Consider the following 17,633-nt stretch of genomic DNA (forward strand, 5'->3'; position numbering starts at 1 on the left):
CATGTACACCAGTTGCTGGGGAACACGGGTGGGATAGTGCTGTTGCACTCGTGTCCTGCTTGTGCTTGCCTGGTCGACAGCTGGTTGGCCACTGTGTGAAGAGAATGCTGGGCTAGGCGGACCATCGTCTGATCCAGCACGGCCCTTCTTGCGTCCTTATGTTTTGGAATTTGGCTATGCTACACTTTCCCCTTTGTTTTGGTAGAGAGGAACAGAATGCCTGTTCTCTCATCAACAGCATTCTTTTGTGGGGAATCCAAAGGGAAGAAGCCCAAGTGTTTTCTACAGGTCAATTAAAATGCAAACAGTAATGTACAGCTAAGTAGAAGAAATTGCTGTTGCTGTTGCTGTGAACTGTAACAACCTCTCCAGGGGCTCATCTATATCATCATCATCATCATCATCATCATCATTATATTTATATCCCACCTTTTTCCCAATACTGGGACTCAAGGCGGCTAAAACTTCTACAATTAAAACCTATGAATAGAAATATAAATATAACTGTACAAAAGTTAAAAATATAATTAAATCATCAATATTAAGATTGTGAAAGCATTAAAACATTAAAAGACAACCACAATAACAAAAATAATATCCATACGTCACATTTTCACAGGTCCAGACTAGTTATAGTTATCCCCAAAGGCCTGCTGGAACAAAAAAGTTTTTGCATGCCTACGAAAACATACCAAGGAGGGTGCCACTCTCGCCTCCCTGGGAAGGGAGTTCCAGAGCCTTGGGGCAGCCACCAAGAAGGCCCTCTCCCACGTTCCCACCAGGCGTGCCTGTGATGATGGCAGGATGGCGAGAAGGGCTTCCCCTGAAGATCTCAGGGCAGAAGTAGGCTCATAGGGGAGAATACGGTCTTTCAGATAATCTGGAGGTTATCTTTCAGGTAACATTGGAGGTTTTCTCCAATGTTGCTGTGGCATAAAGTCATTAGGGACACATGATGTCGTGGCCACTCTGCAGCCACCCTGGAGTTTACCTGTGGGGAAGCCGCATTTTTGCAGAGTACTTTTACTCTGTTGTTTTTCTTTAATTTGGCTCTCCTGCAGTTGAGCAGCTAGCTGTGTGCCCATCCCTCTAAATTTGGTATGATTGGCATGTTCCTAGGGGTGTGTCTTTCAGCTGGCTGTCACCTCAGTAACTTAGGTAACTACAGTAACTAGACTGCCTTTCCAGCACATCAAAGCCCTGGAATGCTCTTTTGAGCCTTCAGAATCACCCTGCGCTCCCATTTTGCCAGTTGAAGTAATTAGCCTCTATGGTTATGCACTTCTCTGATGTTTGCGTTGCTTAGCTTCTGTGATGCTTATTTATTTATTTATTGCATTTATATCCTGCCTTTGATGTTGCGTGAAGTCGCTTCTCTGACGTCTCGTAACTTTGCTTCTCTGTGATGCTTGCAGTAAGGGCATGCGGGCATAAGCCCTTATGTGAATAAGGGCTTTATCGCTCTAGCAATCTAGTGTGGTTTCGGAATCATGGGAGAAGGGAAGCCTGTCATTGTGAGCACGGAGAAGTGCCCAGGGAAGCCAGAACAAGTAATGAAAGGCCAGAACCCCTGGAGTGTGAAAGAAGATTCACTCCAGATGTTTTGGGCGACAACTGCCAGTATTCCTTACCATTAGCCATGCTAGCTGAGGCTGATGAGAGTTGAAATCCCAGACTTCTGGAGGGCCTGGGAATGCCCACGGGAGGCCCCTCAGGAGGCTCCAGGGTTCTAGTTCTTTGAAAGGGACGCAGAAAGAATAGTAGGGCAACAGCCCAGGGTGTGGCCGTTGGCTGTACTTCCCCAGCTGGAGCGCTGATTTGTCCACCTAATAATTCACAGACACGCACCAGGCTTCTTAACGTGGTGTGACCGCTTCCATTTAAAGAATGAGAGCTGGTTTTACTAGAAAATGCCTGGTTTCAAACAAGAATCTGTGCTAAGCAGTGGTACTTCAATAAAGTAGCAGTCCAAAGTTCCCCCATTTGACCTGTGCCTGCCAAACTGCCCCTGCCTCAAGTGTGTGGGTAGGAGCGGGGGTTTCAAAATCATGTTATGTCTTCCTGGAAAGATAATCTCCTTTAACCCCTATCCCTCTGACTGTGAGCGTGGCAGGATCCTGGGAAGGGGTTAACTTCGGGGATTTATTGTTCCTTCTAAGGTGCTCCTTTTAAGTGGGTAAAAGTCTCCAAACGTAAAATAGCTGCTCTTATTCAACTTACATATTTCCGATCCTAACAGTTTATAGACACTAATGGTGCAATCCTATACCTGTCTATTCAGAAGTAAGCCCCAATACTCCCAGCTAAGTGTGTACAGAAGTATAACCTAAAACATAGACAATTAGGCTTGCCAACAGGGTCACGGAAGCTTTTACTGGTACAAGGAGAGGGAAGTTTTTTGTTCAATTCCTTCCTTAAGGTCTCATCTGGAAATGTGATGGCGCCATCTGGTGAGAGACTCTGGCTATGACCTCGAGCAATGTAAACATTGCCACACCTCCACCGTCAGTCAAGAGATGTGTAGCGCGCTAGGGTATAGCTAAGCAACAAATGCGTTGAAAGCAAGCTAGCAGCCTCTTTTGGCGGCTTGATGATTCCTTGCAAACGTTGGGAGCGAGATCGATTCTTCATTGCTCTGTTGCAAACCTTCGGAGCCGAAGGGGTGGGGAACAGAGGCAGCTGCTTTAGGTGGCCAACTTCGGGCTTCGTTAAAGAATAGCACATCACCTGTCTTAGATATGTCCAGTCATTATTGCACGCAGAGGCATAATGTAGATCTTCCACCTCGTACAGACCCGCTCTGGCCCTTTTGCTGCCCAACTTGGGATCCACCAAAGGGTGGCCCCAGGGGTCATCTATGGCAGCCCCTAGGAACTCAATGAACCTGATTTTGCTGCCTATCTGCAAAAACGGGGGCGGGGGGGTGTCGAACATGTGGCGGGCTGCAGTGCATGATGGACTGCCACGTTTGGCCACCGGCTGTGCAAACCTCGTTTTGGGCCAGCTCTGGCTTTGACGCACCAGTCTATAAACAGTGTAGCCCCTCCTTCTAATTACCCCATGCTGGGTGAGGAGGAGATATGTGCACTATTTGCCAGGTCAAGGGTCATGGCTTCTCCCAGTGATCTGGGAATTGCTGGAGGAGGCAGATCTGGCTGTGGTGTCACGTATCTTAGTTACAGGACAACTGCAGTGAACTCTATGTGGGGCTGTCCTCGGAAAGGTCTGGAAATTTCAGCCTGTTCAAAATGCAGCAGCTAGAAGGCAGGGATCAGGAGCAGGTTATTCCACTCCTGGGGCATCTCTACACCAGCCTAGAATGAAATCCCGCATTTAAAATGGGGCTTTCTGCTTCCGTTTTAAATGCGGGATCACGACTCCCCTTTTCACCCGCTTTCTTTTCCCCCTCCTTCTCCCCGTATCTGAGTCTCCCATTATCTCTCATTGATCTCGCTCCTCTTCTTGCCGCTTTCCCTCTTTTCATGAAACTCAAGCGGAACACAGCGGGGTCATTTGACAGCTCATTATCTGCGATCTGTTTAAAAACAGAACAAAGGGCATTTAGTGACCTGGAATGATCCCAGCGTCATGTAAAGACCCCACAAACTTCCATGGAGGAGCAATCTCAATCGCAGGATAAAAGCTCCATGTGAAGAAAGCCCTAAAACAACTGCGTAGGCTCCCGGACTGTTAGCAAGTCCAATTCAAAGTGTTGTTTTCACCTTTAAAGTGCTATAGGATTAAGGACCACGGTATCTGCAGGACCGCCTCCTTCCCTATGAGCCTGCCAGCGTCCACACATTAAGAACGTGTACAGAGGCCCTCCTCTCAGTTCCAAACTCACATCTGATGGGAACAAGGGAGGTTCTGTTGCCGTACCCAGCCTGTGGAACTGGGTGTTAAAACCTTTCTGTTTTAAAAGCTCTTAGGCTTTTAAAGGCCTGTGCTTTTTCACCTGGCCTTTGCTGCTTGCAGGAGGGAGAGGCTTTTATGATATTTTTTATTGTATCTTGTTTGTGAGCCGCTTTGAACTTAGGCAAGGCAGAACATTTCTATTTTAAATAAATAGATAATAAAGAAGTGGAGTTTAAGAGCCCAGAATTCTCTGAGCATGTAGAGTTGCCAACTGACAGGCCAGCCTGTCTGGTCTTTCGACTTCTGGACCAACCACCAAATGAAGAGGGCTGTCAGTTGAGAAAAGCCATTTTTCCCTGTTCGTTTTTCTCCCCCCGCCAATTTATTTTATTATTTTAAAATATGCTTATGCATAATTTGCAGGGGAAGGGCCAGAAGGGGTGTGTGGTTAGGTGCGTATACATTTCTAAATGGCTCGGCCTTCCATTTTACTGTCTTGTGTCACAGCCTGAGATGCCCTGGTTAATGGAAGATAGGGATGTTGGAGAAATCTGCAATGGAACCAAATGAGTTTGGATTTTTATGAGTACGACCCATAGATCCTGCACCGGACTGGCTTCTCCCCTGTTGGGAGAATTCCACGAACTTGCAGACCATTTTTTCCTAACTTGCAGACCATTTTTTCCTAACTTCCCTGAATTTTGCACAAATTTTGTTGTGGAAAAATATGCAAAATTAAAAAAAAAACAGCCAAAAATGTGCATTTCCCCCATAGGCATAAACATGTGCATTTAGGGGGAATTTGCTCATTTGGGGGGAATTTGTGCATTATCACAAGTGTGAATTTGCACCTGTGCAAATTTGCGCTAATCCATAACTAATTAATCCAATCAATGGGTGGGCAATGGAACAAAAGGCGCCTGGCAATCTGCAAAACCCAGACGGGATGGATTTTACCCAGTCCGTGCATCCCTAATGGAAGGTGACCCCAACTGCATCAGGTCCAGCCCGGCAGTGCCCAGGGGCCTGGCCTGCTTGGGACCTGGTGAGTGCTGCCACTTCCCATCCACCACTGTCACCAAAATGCACTACTGTACGTCACTGTCACTGCCCAGCCCACCACTGCTTGTCTCCACTAGTCATTCCCACCTGGGATGTGAAGTTAACTAATCCAGATGGAAACCTGGAGGGAAATTCTGGACTTGGCCTTCCAGCTGGACTGCTTACTCAGGCCCCCATGCCTGCTCCTCATGGCTGTGAATTCTGCCAGCTGCAGGATGGAGGTGCAGTCTGGCAGCAGAAGCACAGCGCAGGTGAGCAGCGGTCTTGAGGCCCAAAGGTGCCCTCCTCTCCCTTGCCTGTGAGTGAAAGGGTGCATTTTGTCTCTGGTATAATTGTGTCAGGTATGGATTAGGGCTGGATTATAGGCCCTTACACCGTGCCCCTCAACCAAATCCAAGAGTAACTTACAGAACAAAAACATACAAAAATACACTAGAAGCAGCAAAATGTAGAAGAGCGGCACAAAAATATAACACACCACCCAAGATGAAGCAGATAAAATTAAAAGGCCTGTGTTTGCCTGGTGCTGAAATAAAATCAAAGTAGGTGCCTCTCGGCACAGAGCATGCCACCATCGGGGCACCACCACTGAGAAGGCCCTTTCCCTGGAAACACCCACCATACCTCGGCTAGCAGGGGAACACAAAGGAAGACCTCCATTTGAGATCTTAGTGTAGGGGTGGAGAATCCGGGGGGCCCAGATGTTGTCGGACTCCCACTCCCATCAGCCCCAGGCAGTCTGGCCAATGGACAGGGATGATGGAAGTTGTGGTCCAACAACCTCTGGAGGATCACAGATTCCCCACCCCTGTCTAAGAGTACCAATAGGCACAGGTGAAGACAGGCAGTCCTTTAGTTAACCTGGTCCCAAGTCATAATGGGCTGTAAAGGTCGAGACCTGCACTTTGAACTACACCCTGAAACAAACTGGGAGCAAGCCAGTGTGTATGGACTGTGTGTGAGAGAGAGCGATAGCAGGCCCTCATCCCTGTGCAGGTACCAGAACGTCTTATTTCAAGAACTGGCTTCCATGCTAGCCAAATAACTAAAGTTCCCAGAGTTCCTTGGGGTGAGAGGATCACTGTTTAAAAAGTCTAATTGTGTGGCGTAGGTGTGCTCTTAAACGTCTGATTGCCAATGGGATGCTGCTGTATTTTGATGGTCTTCTCTTTTTTTTAAGGTCATGATCAGCACAGGTAGAGGTGCCTGGGTAATAAGCCGTGTTTTCGACAATGGCTACCCATGGGACATGGTGTTCCTAACTCGTTTCATGAACATTGTTCGAAATAGCCTTCCGGGGCGCGTCACAGGTTGGCTGATTGCAAGCCGAGTGAGCCAATGGTTTAACCATGCAAACTATGGCATAATTCCAAAAGACAGGTACTGGCTGTAAACTGGGTGTTGACCGGGGTGGCTGGGTGGGTGGGTTGAGAGAGAACATGAAAACAGCAAACAGAAATACTGCACGTACACTACATGTCTATAAAAGGTGGAAACGAAGTGTACTCTCAAAAAAGTGCAATCGAAAGCATTCACCAGGAGGTCCAATTGAACAAAACCTGGAAGGGTTCCCCCAGCTTCCATAAAGTAGAGGCAAGGAATTTGGTGCCTAAGGCAGAAAACCCAAGAACCCTCCTCGATTAACATGGGACGCAATCCATCAGGATGTTCTGCTGTATAAGCCTCATTTAAATAAATGGGAGCTCTTTTAATGAGGCTTGAGTGGGAGAACTTCCTCTTGGGTCACATGGGTGTATCAGCACCCGTTGGCCACCATAGCCAAATGAACCTCTAGGTTCAGAGTCTTTGAATACCATGTGTTGGGGATAACAGAAGAGGCCTCTTGCTTTCATTCCTTGCTTGTAGGCTCCCCAGAGACATCTGGCTGGCCCCTGTTGGAAACAAGACCCTGGGCCTTATCCTGCAGGGCTATTCTTAGACTGCCAGATGGAATCGTAATAAAATGAAAGGCAGAGAAGGCAAGGGAACCTGGGGACCTACCTTTCTTGTTTCTCATTTTTTTAAACCGACATGACAACACAGTGAACTACTACACCCTATTGTCACAGAGAGGAAGGCCAGGAACTCTTCTCCATCATCCCGGAGAATAATGGGTTCAAGTTACAGGAAGCCAGATTCCGGCGGAACATCAGGAAAAGCTTCCTGACTGTTGGAGCACTATAACTATGGAACTGATTACCTAGGGAGGTGGTGGGCTCTCCCACACTGGAGGCATTCAAGACGAGGCTGGACAGCCCTCTGACAGGGATGCTCTGACTTGGATTCCTGCACTGAGCAGGGGGTCGGACTCGATGGTCTTGTAGGCCCCTTCCAACCCTACTATTCTATGAGTCTACATCTCCTTTGCACCTGACATACTAATCCAAGTCTCTTTTTTTATTCTTCCCTGTAGGTCTGTTATGAGAGAGCCAGTGTTAAATGATGAAATCCCTGCATGCATCATCACTGGGAAGGTCACTGTTAGGCCCGAGGTGAAGGAGTTCAAGGAAAACTCTGTCGTGTTCGTAAACACTCCTGCTGCAGAGGAAGTGGATGTGGTTGTCTTTGCCACTGGATACAAAGCTTCTTTTCCTTTCATTGATGAGTCAGTCATCCAGGTTGAAAACAAACATGCTTCGTTGTACAAATACATCTTCCCCCCTCAGCTGGAGAAACCAACACTTGCCATTATAGGTTTCATCAGGCCCTTGGGGGCAGTCATGCCAGTTGTGGAAACCCAAGCACGCTGGGCCACACGTGTCTTTAAGGGTAGGTGGGATGAGATACAGCAGCACTCCATGAGGCCAGGGGCGTATTTATTTGATCTGTAACATGCTGCGGGGTCTCAAACTGGGGACTCTGGCAGCTGGACCAGGCCACTTGGAGAGGGTTCCACCCTTAAAGGCAGCCAATGAATAACTTTAGATAGACAGATGACAGACGGACAGACCAACTAGGCACCTTATTTTCTGTGCCAGTGGAAGGAGGTGCTGGCCTGCTTTCAGATGTACCTCAGCTCCACACCACCACTATACATTATCACCTGACGCGCTCTGGCCTATTGGTTCAAAGAGGTTCGCGCACATTTTCCCTAATATACACACTTTTCCCGATATATACATTTTTCTGTGACAATCCCTAGTATAATGCATTTTGCGAGTTCTTTTCCCGAATATACACATTTTGTGTACGTTTTTTGACTTGCGAACTGCATAGCAAGATTCGAAAAGTGCAGACATCAACGTATAAGCGCATTCTGGTGTGTGAGTACGTTCGGAAACTGCGGATTTGGTCAATTCATATTAAAGTGTGAATCCAGTTAATTTTCCACCCATCGCTACTTCAGAGCAATACGGAAGGGGAGTGGATGGGTGTGGAGGCTCATTTCAGTGAGCCTAGGGGAGGAATTGGGCCCTGTTGTGCTCCCAAGTGCATCATTGGGAGTGCTGACCATTTGAGCTTGGAATCGGGCTCAGAAATGAACCAAGCTGCTATCTGGAGTTTTGAGGGAAATAGCTTGCTTTTCCAAGTGCAGTTCCAAGGGTGTCCAGGGAAGGGCCCCCCTTAACGCACAGTACCGTGAGCATCTCTATTTGGAGGCTCTCTCTCATTGGTCACTTCTCCTATTTGAAACACTGCTTCATCCCACACCAAGCAGAACCTGATGCACACTGGCAGTTGGGCAGCCTGCTCTTCTGCCAGGGAACATCCTTCCTCTAAGGTTTTTTTGTAGCTGTTTGTTGGGGGGGGAGGTTAATGACTTGCTGAAATGTCCCTCCTGTCTTCCAGGCTTGTGTGGGTTGCCTCCAGTCGACATAATGATGGAGGAGGTCAACGAAAAGAAGAAAAACAAGATCAACTGGTAAGCCCCTTTATATAACCAAGACCATGATGAGCCAAATCCTCATTAGTTGTAAGGATGTGCATCAGAGGGTTGCCAACTGACCAGAAAGAAACCTGGCCTTCTTTATTCCTATGCCTTCAGCAGACAGTTGATCTTTCGAAAGCAGCAGGTAAAGGTATTCACAGGACAGAGATAAACACTCTCGTCTGCTAATGTCTACACACCATGCTACAGTTAAAGGCACATCTGCTAAGGCCAGTGACAAACCCAGCTACAGCTACCATGCAGATTAGAGGCAAGCGAGGAAGTTAGGGTCTCTTATCCGTCCAACAGCAGGTCTGTTATCCGTCCATTGAGCAAACCTGACCCAGAAAGTTTCAGAGGGATCAGAGTGTTATCACCTGGCCCACTCTGGCCTATTGGTACGAAGAGGTTTCCTGGAGGGTCTCCCTGCAGTTCTCGCCTTTGGCCAGAGTTGAGTAGTGGGACAGGGGCCTTATCCCCACCTATCATCAGGGCTGAGGTCCTGGCTCCTGAGGACGCTTTGCAACAGAGAAAAGGGATGTTAGACAATGCTATGCACAGCTGCACCGTAATGTATGATTTGATGCTTTTCACTAATGCCCATGGTGTATTCAGCAGCAGTTAATAATCTGAGCACAGGTGTTCTGCTAGAAATTGTAGTCCTGGCTCAGGGAAGTCATGCAATTACAAACAAAAGTGGTCATTCAAGGGAAGGGACTAGGAACCCTTAAAGTCTCTTGCAAACCCGTTGATTATGTGAGGTGAAGGCCTAGAGCTTTGTTGTACAGCCCTTGCTTTGCATGCAGAGGTCACAGGCACAATCCCTGGCATCTCCAGCCTTAAAGGTATCCTGAAGGGGTGGGGAAGATGTCTGTGCAAGGTCTTGGAGAGGCTGCTAGTCAGAACAGACCATGTCCATGTGAGGCTAGATGAGCCGAGGGACTGACACCCCTTTTATTGGAACACTGGTATTGGCTGAATAACAAGCCTTAAAAAAAGACCCCATAAATGACAATGTTGCATATGCACCCAAGAACTACAGTTCCCAGGTTCCCCTTGTCAGGGACAGAATTTTCAGTGTCACATCTTCTATTTCACCTACTAATCAGACATATTTATTTCTTCCCTTCCCCTGCTTTTATGTTATCTGCTTAAGGTTTGGCTTGTCCTTTGATGAGGTTCTCAAAACAGATTGTCTGGTATACATGGATCAAATTGCGTCCTTTATTGGCATAAAGCCTAGTGTACCAGCTCTACTTCTCAAAGATCCCAGACTGGGCCTGAAGGTTTTCTTTGGGCCATGCTCCTCCTACCAGTACCGTCTGTCCGGACCAGGGAAGTGGGAGGGAGCCAGAGATGCCATCATGAGCCAGTGGGAGCGAAGCCTGAAGCCAACAAGAACCCGCCTTGTAGAAGATTCTTCTGACTTCCTTACATATGTGCTCAAAGCGCTTGCCGTATTTGCTGTCTTGGTTGGAATTTTCTTAACGTTCAAATAGTTCTGGCGGTCTTAGCCATATCTTTCTGAATACATATTTTAGATTATAACCACCTTGCAAAGGAGGAGGAGGAAGGAAGGGCCTTTTGATAAGGGGACCACATAAAATTATATACACAACCAGAACTTTAGACAGATACATTCAGATAATTTTATCTTTTTACATCCGAGTTTCATAAAGATGGAAGAACAAATCTTTAACACCAATACATGAGAGAGACCAAACTGAAATGCATTTCTAAATGTGAAAACGGATTACACATCCAAAAGTCAGCTATTATATTAATTGAAATAGTAGATTTTTTGAGAGCAGGTATGGTGTAATAGTTAGAGTATCAGAGGGAAGTGCCTGGAGAGACCAGGATTCAAATCCCTACCAAGCCGTGAAGCTTACCTGGTGACCTTGGGCCAATCACCACCATTCAGCTTCACCTACTTCACAGGTTTGTTGTGAGAATAAAATGGGGAGGGGTTGAGCTCCTTGAAGGAAAGATGGGATATAAGTATAGTAAATAATAATAAATTGGCAGTCTGACTTTAAAATTCAAAATTTTGCATGTTAATTCAAAGCATGAGTTTAAATTTGTCTCTCTTCTTGAGTATCTTCAGAGAATGCCCTTCCACACACACACACAGAGTCACCTTTATATACCTGTATGTTTAAAAACAGAGCCCATTATATCGTTAAAGTTAGTTATGACTAAGTTCCATTGAAAGTAATTGAACTGGACTGATTTGTTTCATTGGGTTCAACATGATTTACAGAGCAATGTTATACATGTCTACTCAGAAATGACCCAGTGATTTCAATAGGATTTACTCCCTAGTATGTGCACTTAGGATTTCTGTCTTAGGTATGACTAACTTTAGTTGGGCTGAGTCCTTGGAGATCACTAGTTGTGATGCCAGTACCTACCCCTTGGACACTTGGGCTTTTTCTAGACAAGGCTTTTAACCCGCCACTCTCTGCGGTTTCTGCTTCTGGATTCTTTGTGGAATTAAGTTTGGATCCTCTACACAATTTTTTTCCTGGTTTTTTTCCTTCTCTGTCTTTCTATACGTTCCACTACATAACCTCTAGGTGGCGCTGTGGTATAGTAGAATTGTGCAACTACACCAGCATTTCATTCCACTATTCCTGATTTTAAAAAAGGCCAACATGAAAGCTCCAGAGAGCTTTCTGAACATAAGCTCCAGAGAGGGCTTGGAGGATGACGACATCGTAACAATATAAAAGAATAGCTGGATTTCACCTGGATAGGGTGTGCTTCCTGGGAGGAGCCAGGAAGTAGTTGAGGGCAACACCCACTGCTTCTAGCTTGAGGACAGAGAGGCCACAGCCTGTAGCAGGGCCTTTGTTTGAAATAAAACTTGGAGGTTTGCTTTTAAAGCACGGCCTGTTTGGTTCTGGGGTGCAATCCACCAGCTTTTAAACAGACTTTGTTTAAATACCCACAAACTACCATGAGTGAGGAATGGTGAGTGCACAATAAAGGCCTTGTGTAAAAAAGTTTTGTTCTTCCCTCTGTTGCTAACTCACACATTATACTAGAAGGGGCCTGCCAGTCCACCTCCCTGGAGTAGGAGAGGGACAAGAAGAAAAGCTGGGGCTATTGTAGAATCATAGAATCATAGAACAGCGGGGTTGGAAGGGGCCTACCAGGCCACTGAGTCCAACCCCCTGCTCAGTGCAGGAATCCAAGTCGGAGCAGCCCTGACAGGTGGCTGTCCAGCCACTTCTTGAAGGCCTCCAGTGTGGGAGAGCACACTGGTTAAGGGCACAATCCTGTGCATGCTTGGACAGAGAAAAGGCCTACAACTCTTGCTGGCTGGGAAATGCTGAGAGTTGCACGCCTTTTCTCTGTGTAAACATGTGCAGGATTGTGCCCTAAGGGAGGTGACGGGGAAGCCCTGAGTCCAAGGCAGCTGCATTCCAGCACAGGCTGTGCTTACAGGCCGTATGCTGAACATTCCCACTCTTTCCCAATTGCCCTCTTTTAAGCTGCACGTGTGGATGATCAGGAAAGAGAGGGACCACTAAAAGGGACTCAGGAAGAACACACCCAGGCCCGATGAACTTGCTACCTGACAGGTGCCAGAGCTCACGCCTGCACTACAAACGTAAACCACTTTCAAACCTGCCTTAATTGTTATGGCTCCCAAAGAGGGAACCTGTCAGGAATTGTTGCCCCTTGAAGAACCTCTGCCCAAGGATGCTCAACACCTGCACAAAGCCACAGTTCATTTAGTTCTTACTTGTTCAAATGTCTCCTTAGTCCCAGTTGTCTCTCTGTCTGTCTGTCTGTCTTTTGAATGATGGTTTGTGTCTATTAGATCCCCGGGGGGATTGTGGTTGAAGAAAGTTAGGCATGGCTGAAAATGTACCAACAAGCAATTCTCGCCGCAGAATGTTTCTCATGTACTTGTTTATGTGCTATTTGCACACTCTGTGCACTATGCAAAGACATTTGCTTTGTATGTTTTAGGGCTGCGGTGGCTTAGTGTTTAAGACGCTGAACTGCAGACCGGAAGGTCGGCAGGACAGCAGTTCGAGACCCGAGTGCCGCGTGACGGAGTGAGCTCCCGTCTTCAGTTCCAGCTTCTGCCAACCTAGCAGTTCGAAAGCAAGAAATTGCAAGTAGATAAATAGGTACTGCTTCGGCAGGAAAGGTAACAGCGCTCCGTGCACCTCGGTGTTCAGTCATGCCGGCCACATGACCACGGAAGCGTCTTCGGACAGCACTGGCTCTTCGGCTTAGAAATGGAGATGAGCACCACACCCTAGAGTCAGACACGACTGGTTGGGGACACCTTTACCTTTTTGTATGTTTTGGATATTATGAATGCACAGGGCGCTGTTTCTATTGTTACTATATTTAGGACATTAATTTACTCTGTAAGATATGGTGCTAGCTTTTAAAGTTATAGAGACGTGTTAAGAAGGTAAAACCTGGACTAAATTAGATCAAAAGTCCATGTGGCCCAGAAACCTGTTTCCAGCAGTGGACAGCCAGATACCTCTGGGAAGCCCACACACAGGGCATGAAGGCAATAACCTTTCCCTGTTGATTCCACACACCCCAGCGACTGGTATTCAGAGGTATGTTGCATCTGAACCTGGAGGTTTCATTTAGCAGTTATGGTTAATAGCCGTTTGAGGCTGCAGTCCTAGGCCCACGTTCCTGGGAGCAAGCCCCATTGAATTCAGTGGGACTTACTTCTGAATAGACATGTATAGGGTTGTGCTGTCATAGACCTACCTTAGTCCCCTTTTAAGGTCCTCCGAGACAACACAAGTAAGGCATAAGTCTCTGCTCCCAAGCATCATAGTCTTTTCTGGGATTTGAACTTGAGCTCTCATTCACCCAGTACCCCTAAAACGGGAGGGGAGGGGCTAGCGCTGATGTGGGCTTCCCATATCTGGTTGGCCATTGTCGGAACAAAATGCTGGCCTAGATTTGCCTTTGGTCTGTTTGTATGTTCTCAGTTCCACAGCCCTTTTAACAAGAAAAGTGCTTTACAAAATTTTTGTTTCGATCTTTTTGAAATTAAAGCATAGATCAACAACTTTGAATGTCACTATTTCACAGTATATAGCAAATGTTTTCAACTTGTGTTCAGACTAGCAGGTTCATAAGGAAAAAATGAAGTGACTTAAGGCGCAATCCTATGCATGTTTAGACAGAGAGAAGGCCTACAACTCCCAGCATGCCCCCGCCAGCCATGCCCTGTCTAAACATGCCTAGGGTTGCCCCCTTAATAAATCTCTGCATGGAGAAAACTGATGTTAAATCGGAGTTGTTTATGATACAGCCAAAGCAATTAATCTCGCTTAAATTGTATTAACCCTTCCATAAATTAATTAAAAAATAACCAAGGTAATTTAAAGGTTTCTGTTTTCCTTCTTAATAGCAGGAGCAGCTGGAATGTGCCATTTCGAGGCAATTAAGTGTTTTGCCACTCTTAAGACGTTCCACAGAAAGATTTGATGCTCTTTTTCTTTTTTTAAATAGAGCTGTCTAAATATCCCGGAAAACCTTTCTCGGATCAATGGGGATGTCACAGGTGTTCCCTTGGACAGAAGCTGCTTCCTTTCAGCAAACTTATGTTTTTGGACAGGCCCATCAGAAACACAGAACCGGCCCCAGCCCCTGGGTTACAGCAGTGCGAGTTCTGCATACCAATCTTGCAAATGTTGCTTATCCTATTCAGAGTAAAATGCCTCTGATACATTATTCCCTAATACTGAGACGAGCTGTACTTTCCCGGTCTTTTTCAGAACGTATCGTACCATTTTGTCACAAAGTTAGTTTGAGTCTGATTTCTGTTGCGAACACTATCACATATGTTGTTTTGTGCTCCCCATTTCTGAGTAGTGAAAGTCCAGGGCAATACCACAGTGCTTAGTTTTCACTGGATTAGAGAGCACTGGGGACTTAGGCCCTTTCTCCACGACAACGAAAGGAGAAGTGAACGGAGGAGTACCAGATTTTTTAAAAGGAATCAGCTTTGCTGCACTTCAGTCCATGCAGGGCTCCACGAGGGAGTGCTCCGCACCAGTAAAAATCGCTTCACAGAACATACTTCCTGGTGGAGGTGGGGGTTGGAGTGAACATCATCTGACTGGCACGGGCTGCTCAACCAGTAAGAGAGCCTTCCCCCCACCTCTCCTTTCCCCTGAAGGTCCAGATGCATCTGCATTTCAGGAGCAAGCCTCATTGAGCACAATGGGAGTTCCTTCCGAGTAGACACTAATGGGTTTGTGCAAGGACGGGAAACACGCAGGAAACATCTCCTGACCGGGGTCACGGTGAAAGGTGCACCCCTGGGCAGGGCTAGCATACCCGAGGTCAGTGCAGGGGTGGGGCATACAGCAACTATACCAGGGAGAACCCGACTTGAGGAAAAGAATCGGACTTCAAGCAGTCTCAGGAAATCTGGGTTTTCCGCAATAAGCTCCGGGGTGGCTGCAGGATGGCCACGATGGCATGTATCCCTAACGAGCTCAACATGCAGCCTGCTCGGAGTAAATCGCTGGTGGCGACGCCCCCTTAATGTCTTTGAAAAGTTTTATTTTCTTTACAAATATAGAAGCAAAGCAGTGCAGAAGATAATGCATTCATCTGCACACGCTGCAGGGGCTAGCTCTGCATCAGATCCTCAGAGAGTAGCTTCAAGTGGGGATCCCACTGTTTGACTAACTCCAGCGAAACCTTTTCCTTTTTCTCCTTTCTGTACTGAAACTGCAACCCGTCTGTTTCTCACACATACACACACACACCCCGCAGGGTATGGGTCCCGTGGTGCTGAAGAGCAGCACAACCCCCCCCCCCCATATTCATCAGCCTATTTATTGCCTTCAGATCAGGCGGGTAAGTTACCATGCGTGTCAACATGCGTGTCAAGCATCCATATTGTGTATTTATTAGCAATATTTATATGCTTGTAGCTTTAAGAATTAAGTGCTCTACATTCCGAATCCCACTACTACAAGGACTGCTATCTGCCTGTCGCCTCCCAGAGGTGTTTCCTCGGTGCCAGAGGACATCCGCTCATCACCCTCTCCCTTAGTATGACGCCATCCTGCCTCAAGACCCATGCTCTCCACCACAGCAAATGAGTTATTAGAGTTCGTCCAACGACTGCAAAAATATTGCTAACAAGCAAGGGCATTGCTCTAGCTGGGTGGCCCAGGCTTGAAGAACAAAATAACTTAATAGTTACATGTGAGAGATTTAGGGCACAACCCTATGGAGATATCTTGGAGGCTCACGCCTATCCAGTGCAGGGTGGGCAGAGCACGGAGGGAATCCTCTCCCCTGTGCTTCAGCCGCCCTGCATTTTTGGCCAGACGTGCTATTTTGCATTTAGCCGGGGATGTGGGAGCAGGAGGTGGGGAGGCTGCACAGTAAAGAGGCTTCTGCAGTCTCCTCCCCACCCCCAGGAACACCCCCGTTTTGCCCTCTCTACACTCCATTTCCAAGCACGGGGTCCAGTGACAACTGCGCCACCTACAGGGCAGCAGGGGAGGGGCTGGGAGCGCAGTCTCTGGGCACTTTGCTCGGAGCCCTGGTGTTTTAATCCCTGACATGTGCAGGGCACCAGTAGCCTAATTACCCACCCAGGCATGGCTTGCCATGACATCCAAACCCAAGCAGCATGGCTTGTTTGAGGAGGAAGGAAAGGAAAGGAAAGGAAAGGAAAGGAAAGGAAAGGAAAGGAAAGGAAAGGAAAGGAAAGGAAAGGATCCTCCTGGGCAAGCACTGGGTCATTGCTGACCCCTAGAGGGACGCCGCTTACGCTGGCGTTTTCATGGCAGACTGTAGCGGGATGGTTTGCCATTGCCTTCCCCAGTCGTGACTACCTTTCCCCCAGCAAGCTGGGTCCTCATTTTACCGACCTCGGAAGGATGGAGGGCTGAGTCGACCTAAGCCAGCTACCCGAGACCCAGCTTCCGCTGGGATCGAACTCAGGTCGTGGGGAGAGTTTCGGTTGCAATACTGCCGAAACAACCCTCCAATAACCTTATAGCAGGCCATGGGTTATTGGAAGGTTGTTTCCCCTTCAAGAAAGCCATGCTGCCCGGGTTCGGAGGACACAACAAGCTGTTGTGTGCCTGAGTGGGTAACTAAGCTGTGATCCTGCGAACCCTGGCTCCACTACACCACTGCTCTATCCACGGTGGCTTGTTTTGATCGTGCGAACCCAGTCAATGGGGCTGCTGAGACAACATGCTAACCCGTACTCAGTGGCTTGTTAGCCATATAGTGTGGCTTGTTAACCACCCTGAACAACCCAACAACAAACCATGGTCCTCAAGGTGGCTTGTTCGAGGAAATAAGCCACGCTGCATGGTTAACGAGACATTCAGAAAACATGCTAACCCACGGTTCAACAAACAACCCACAGTTCAACAACAACCCACACTCAACTACTGAGTGTGGATTAGCATGTTGTCTCACAGTCACCTGTACTTCTGAGGAAAGGAGCCTCATGTCGAGAGAAGCACACTCACTCCCAACTCAGCCTGACGAAAAGTGCCTGGTGGCAACTGTGAAAAGGGAGAGGACAAGTTGCCAGCAGGTGTGCCTCAAAGGGTTGGTGCTGGACAAGGTGTTGCTCAATCATTACAGAGCACAACTGGCATTCAGATATACTGCCTCTGGATATGGAGGTTCTGTTTAGCTATCATGACTAAAAGACATTGATAATCTTATCCTGATCCCCCTTTAATGCCATTTCAATGGCTGTTACTGTCACATCTTGTGACAGCAAATTCCATACGTTGATTATGCATTGTGTGAAGAAGTCCTTCCTTAAGCCTGCCCTACAGGCCAATCAGTTTCACTG

At 47.3% G+C, this 17,633-nt stretch overlaps 1 protein-coding gene across 1 annotated transcript in view; it reads left to right on the top strand.

Moving 5' to 3' along the window:
- Positions 1–14,163, top strand: part of LOC146347683 (flavin-containing monooxygenase 1-like) — a 33,578-nt gene extending 19,415 nt beyond the window's left edge. The window contains exons 6-9 of the mRNA XM_084851093.1: positions 6,098–6,297; positions 7,331–7,686; positions 8,707–8,779; positions 9,942–14,163. Of these exons, the coding sequence (XP_084707219.1) occupies positions 6,098–6,297; positions 7,331–7,686; positions 8,707–8,779; positions 9,942–10,284 (972 nt within the window). The 3' untranslated portion in view covers positions 10,285–14,163. The remainder of the gene's footprint in view (positions 1–6,097; positions 6,298–7,330; positions 7,687–8,706; positions 8,780–9,941) is intronic.
- Positions 14,164–17,633: the final 3,470 nt, after the last annotated feature.

The sequence above is a fragment of the Heloderma suspectum genome, chromosome 4 (assembly GCF_057233095.1).
Source record: "Heloderma suspectum isolate Gila_16-S chromosome 4, 16-S_ref, whole genome shotgun sequence".
Classification (NCBI taxonomy): domain Eukaryota; kingdom Metazoa; phylum Chordata; class Lepidosauria; order Squamata; family Helodermatidae; genus Heloderma; species Heloderma suspectum.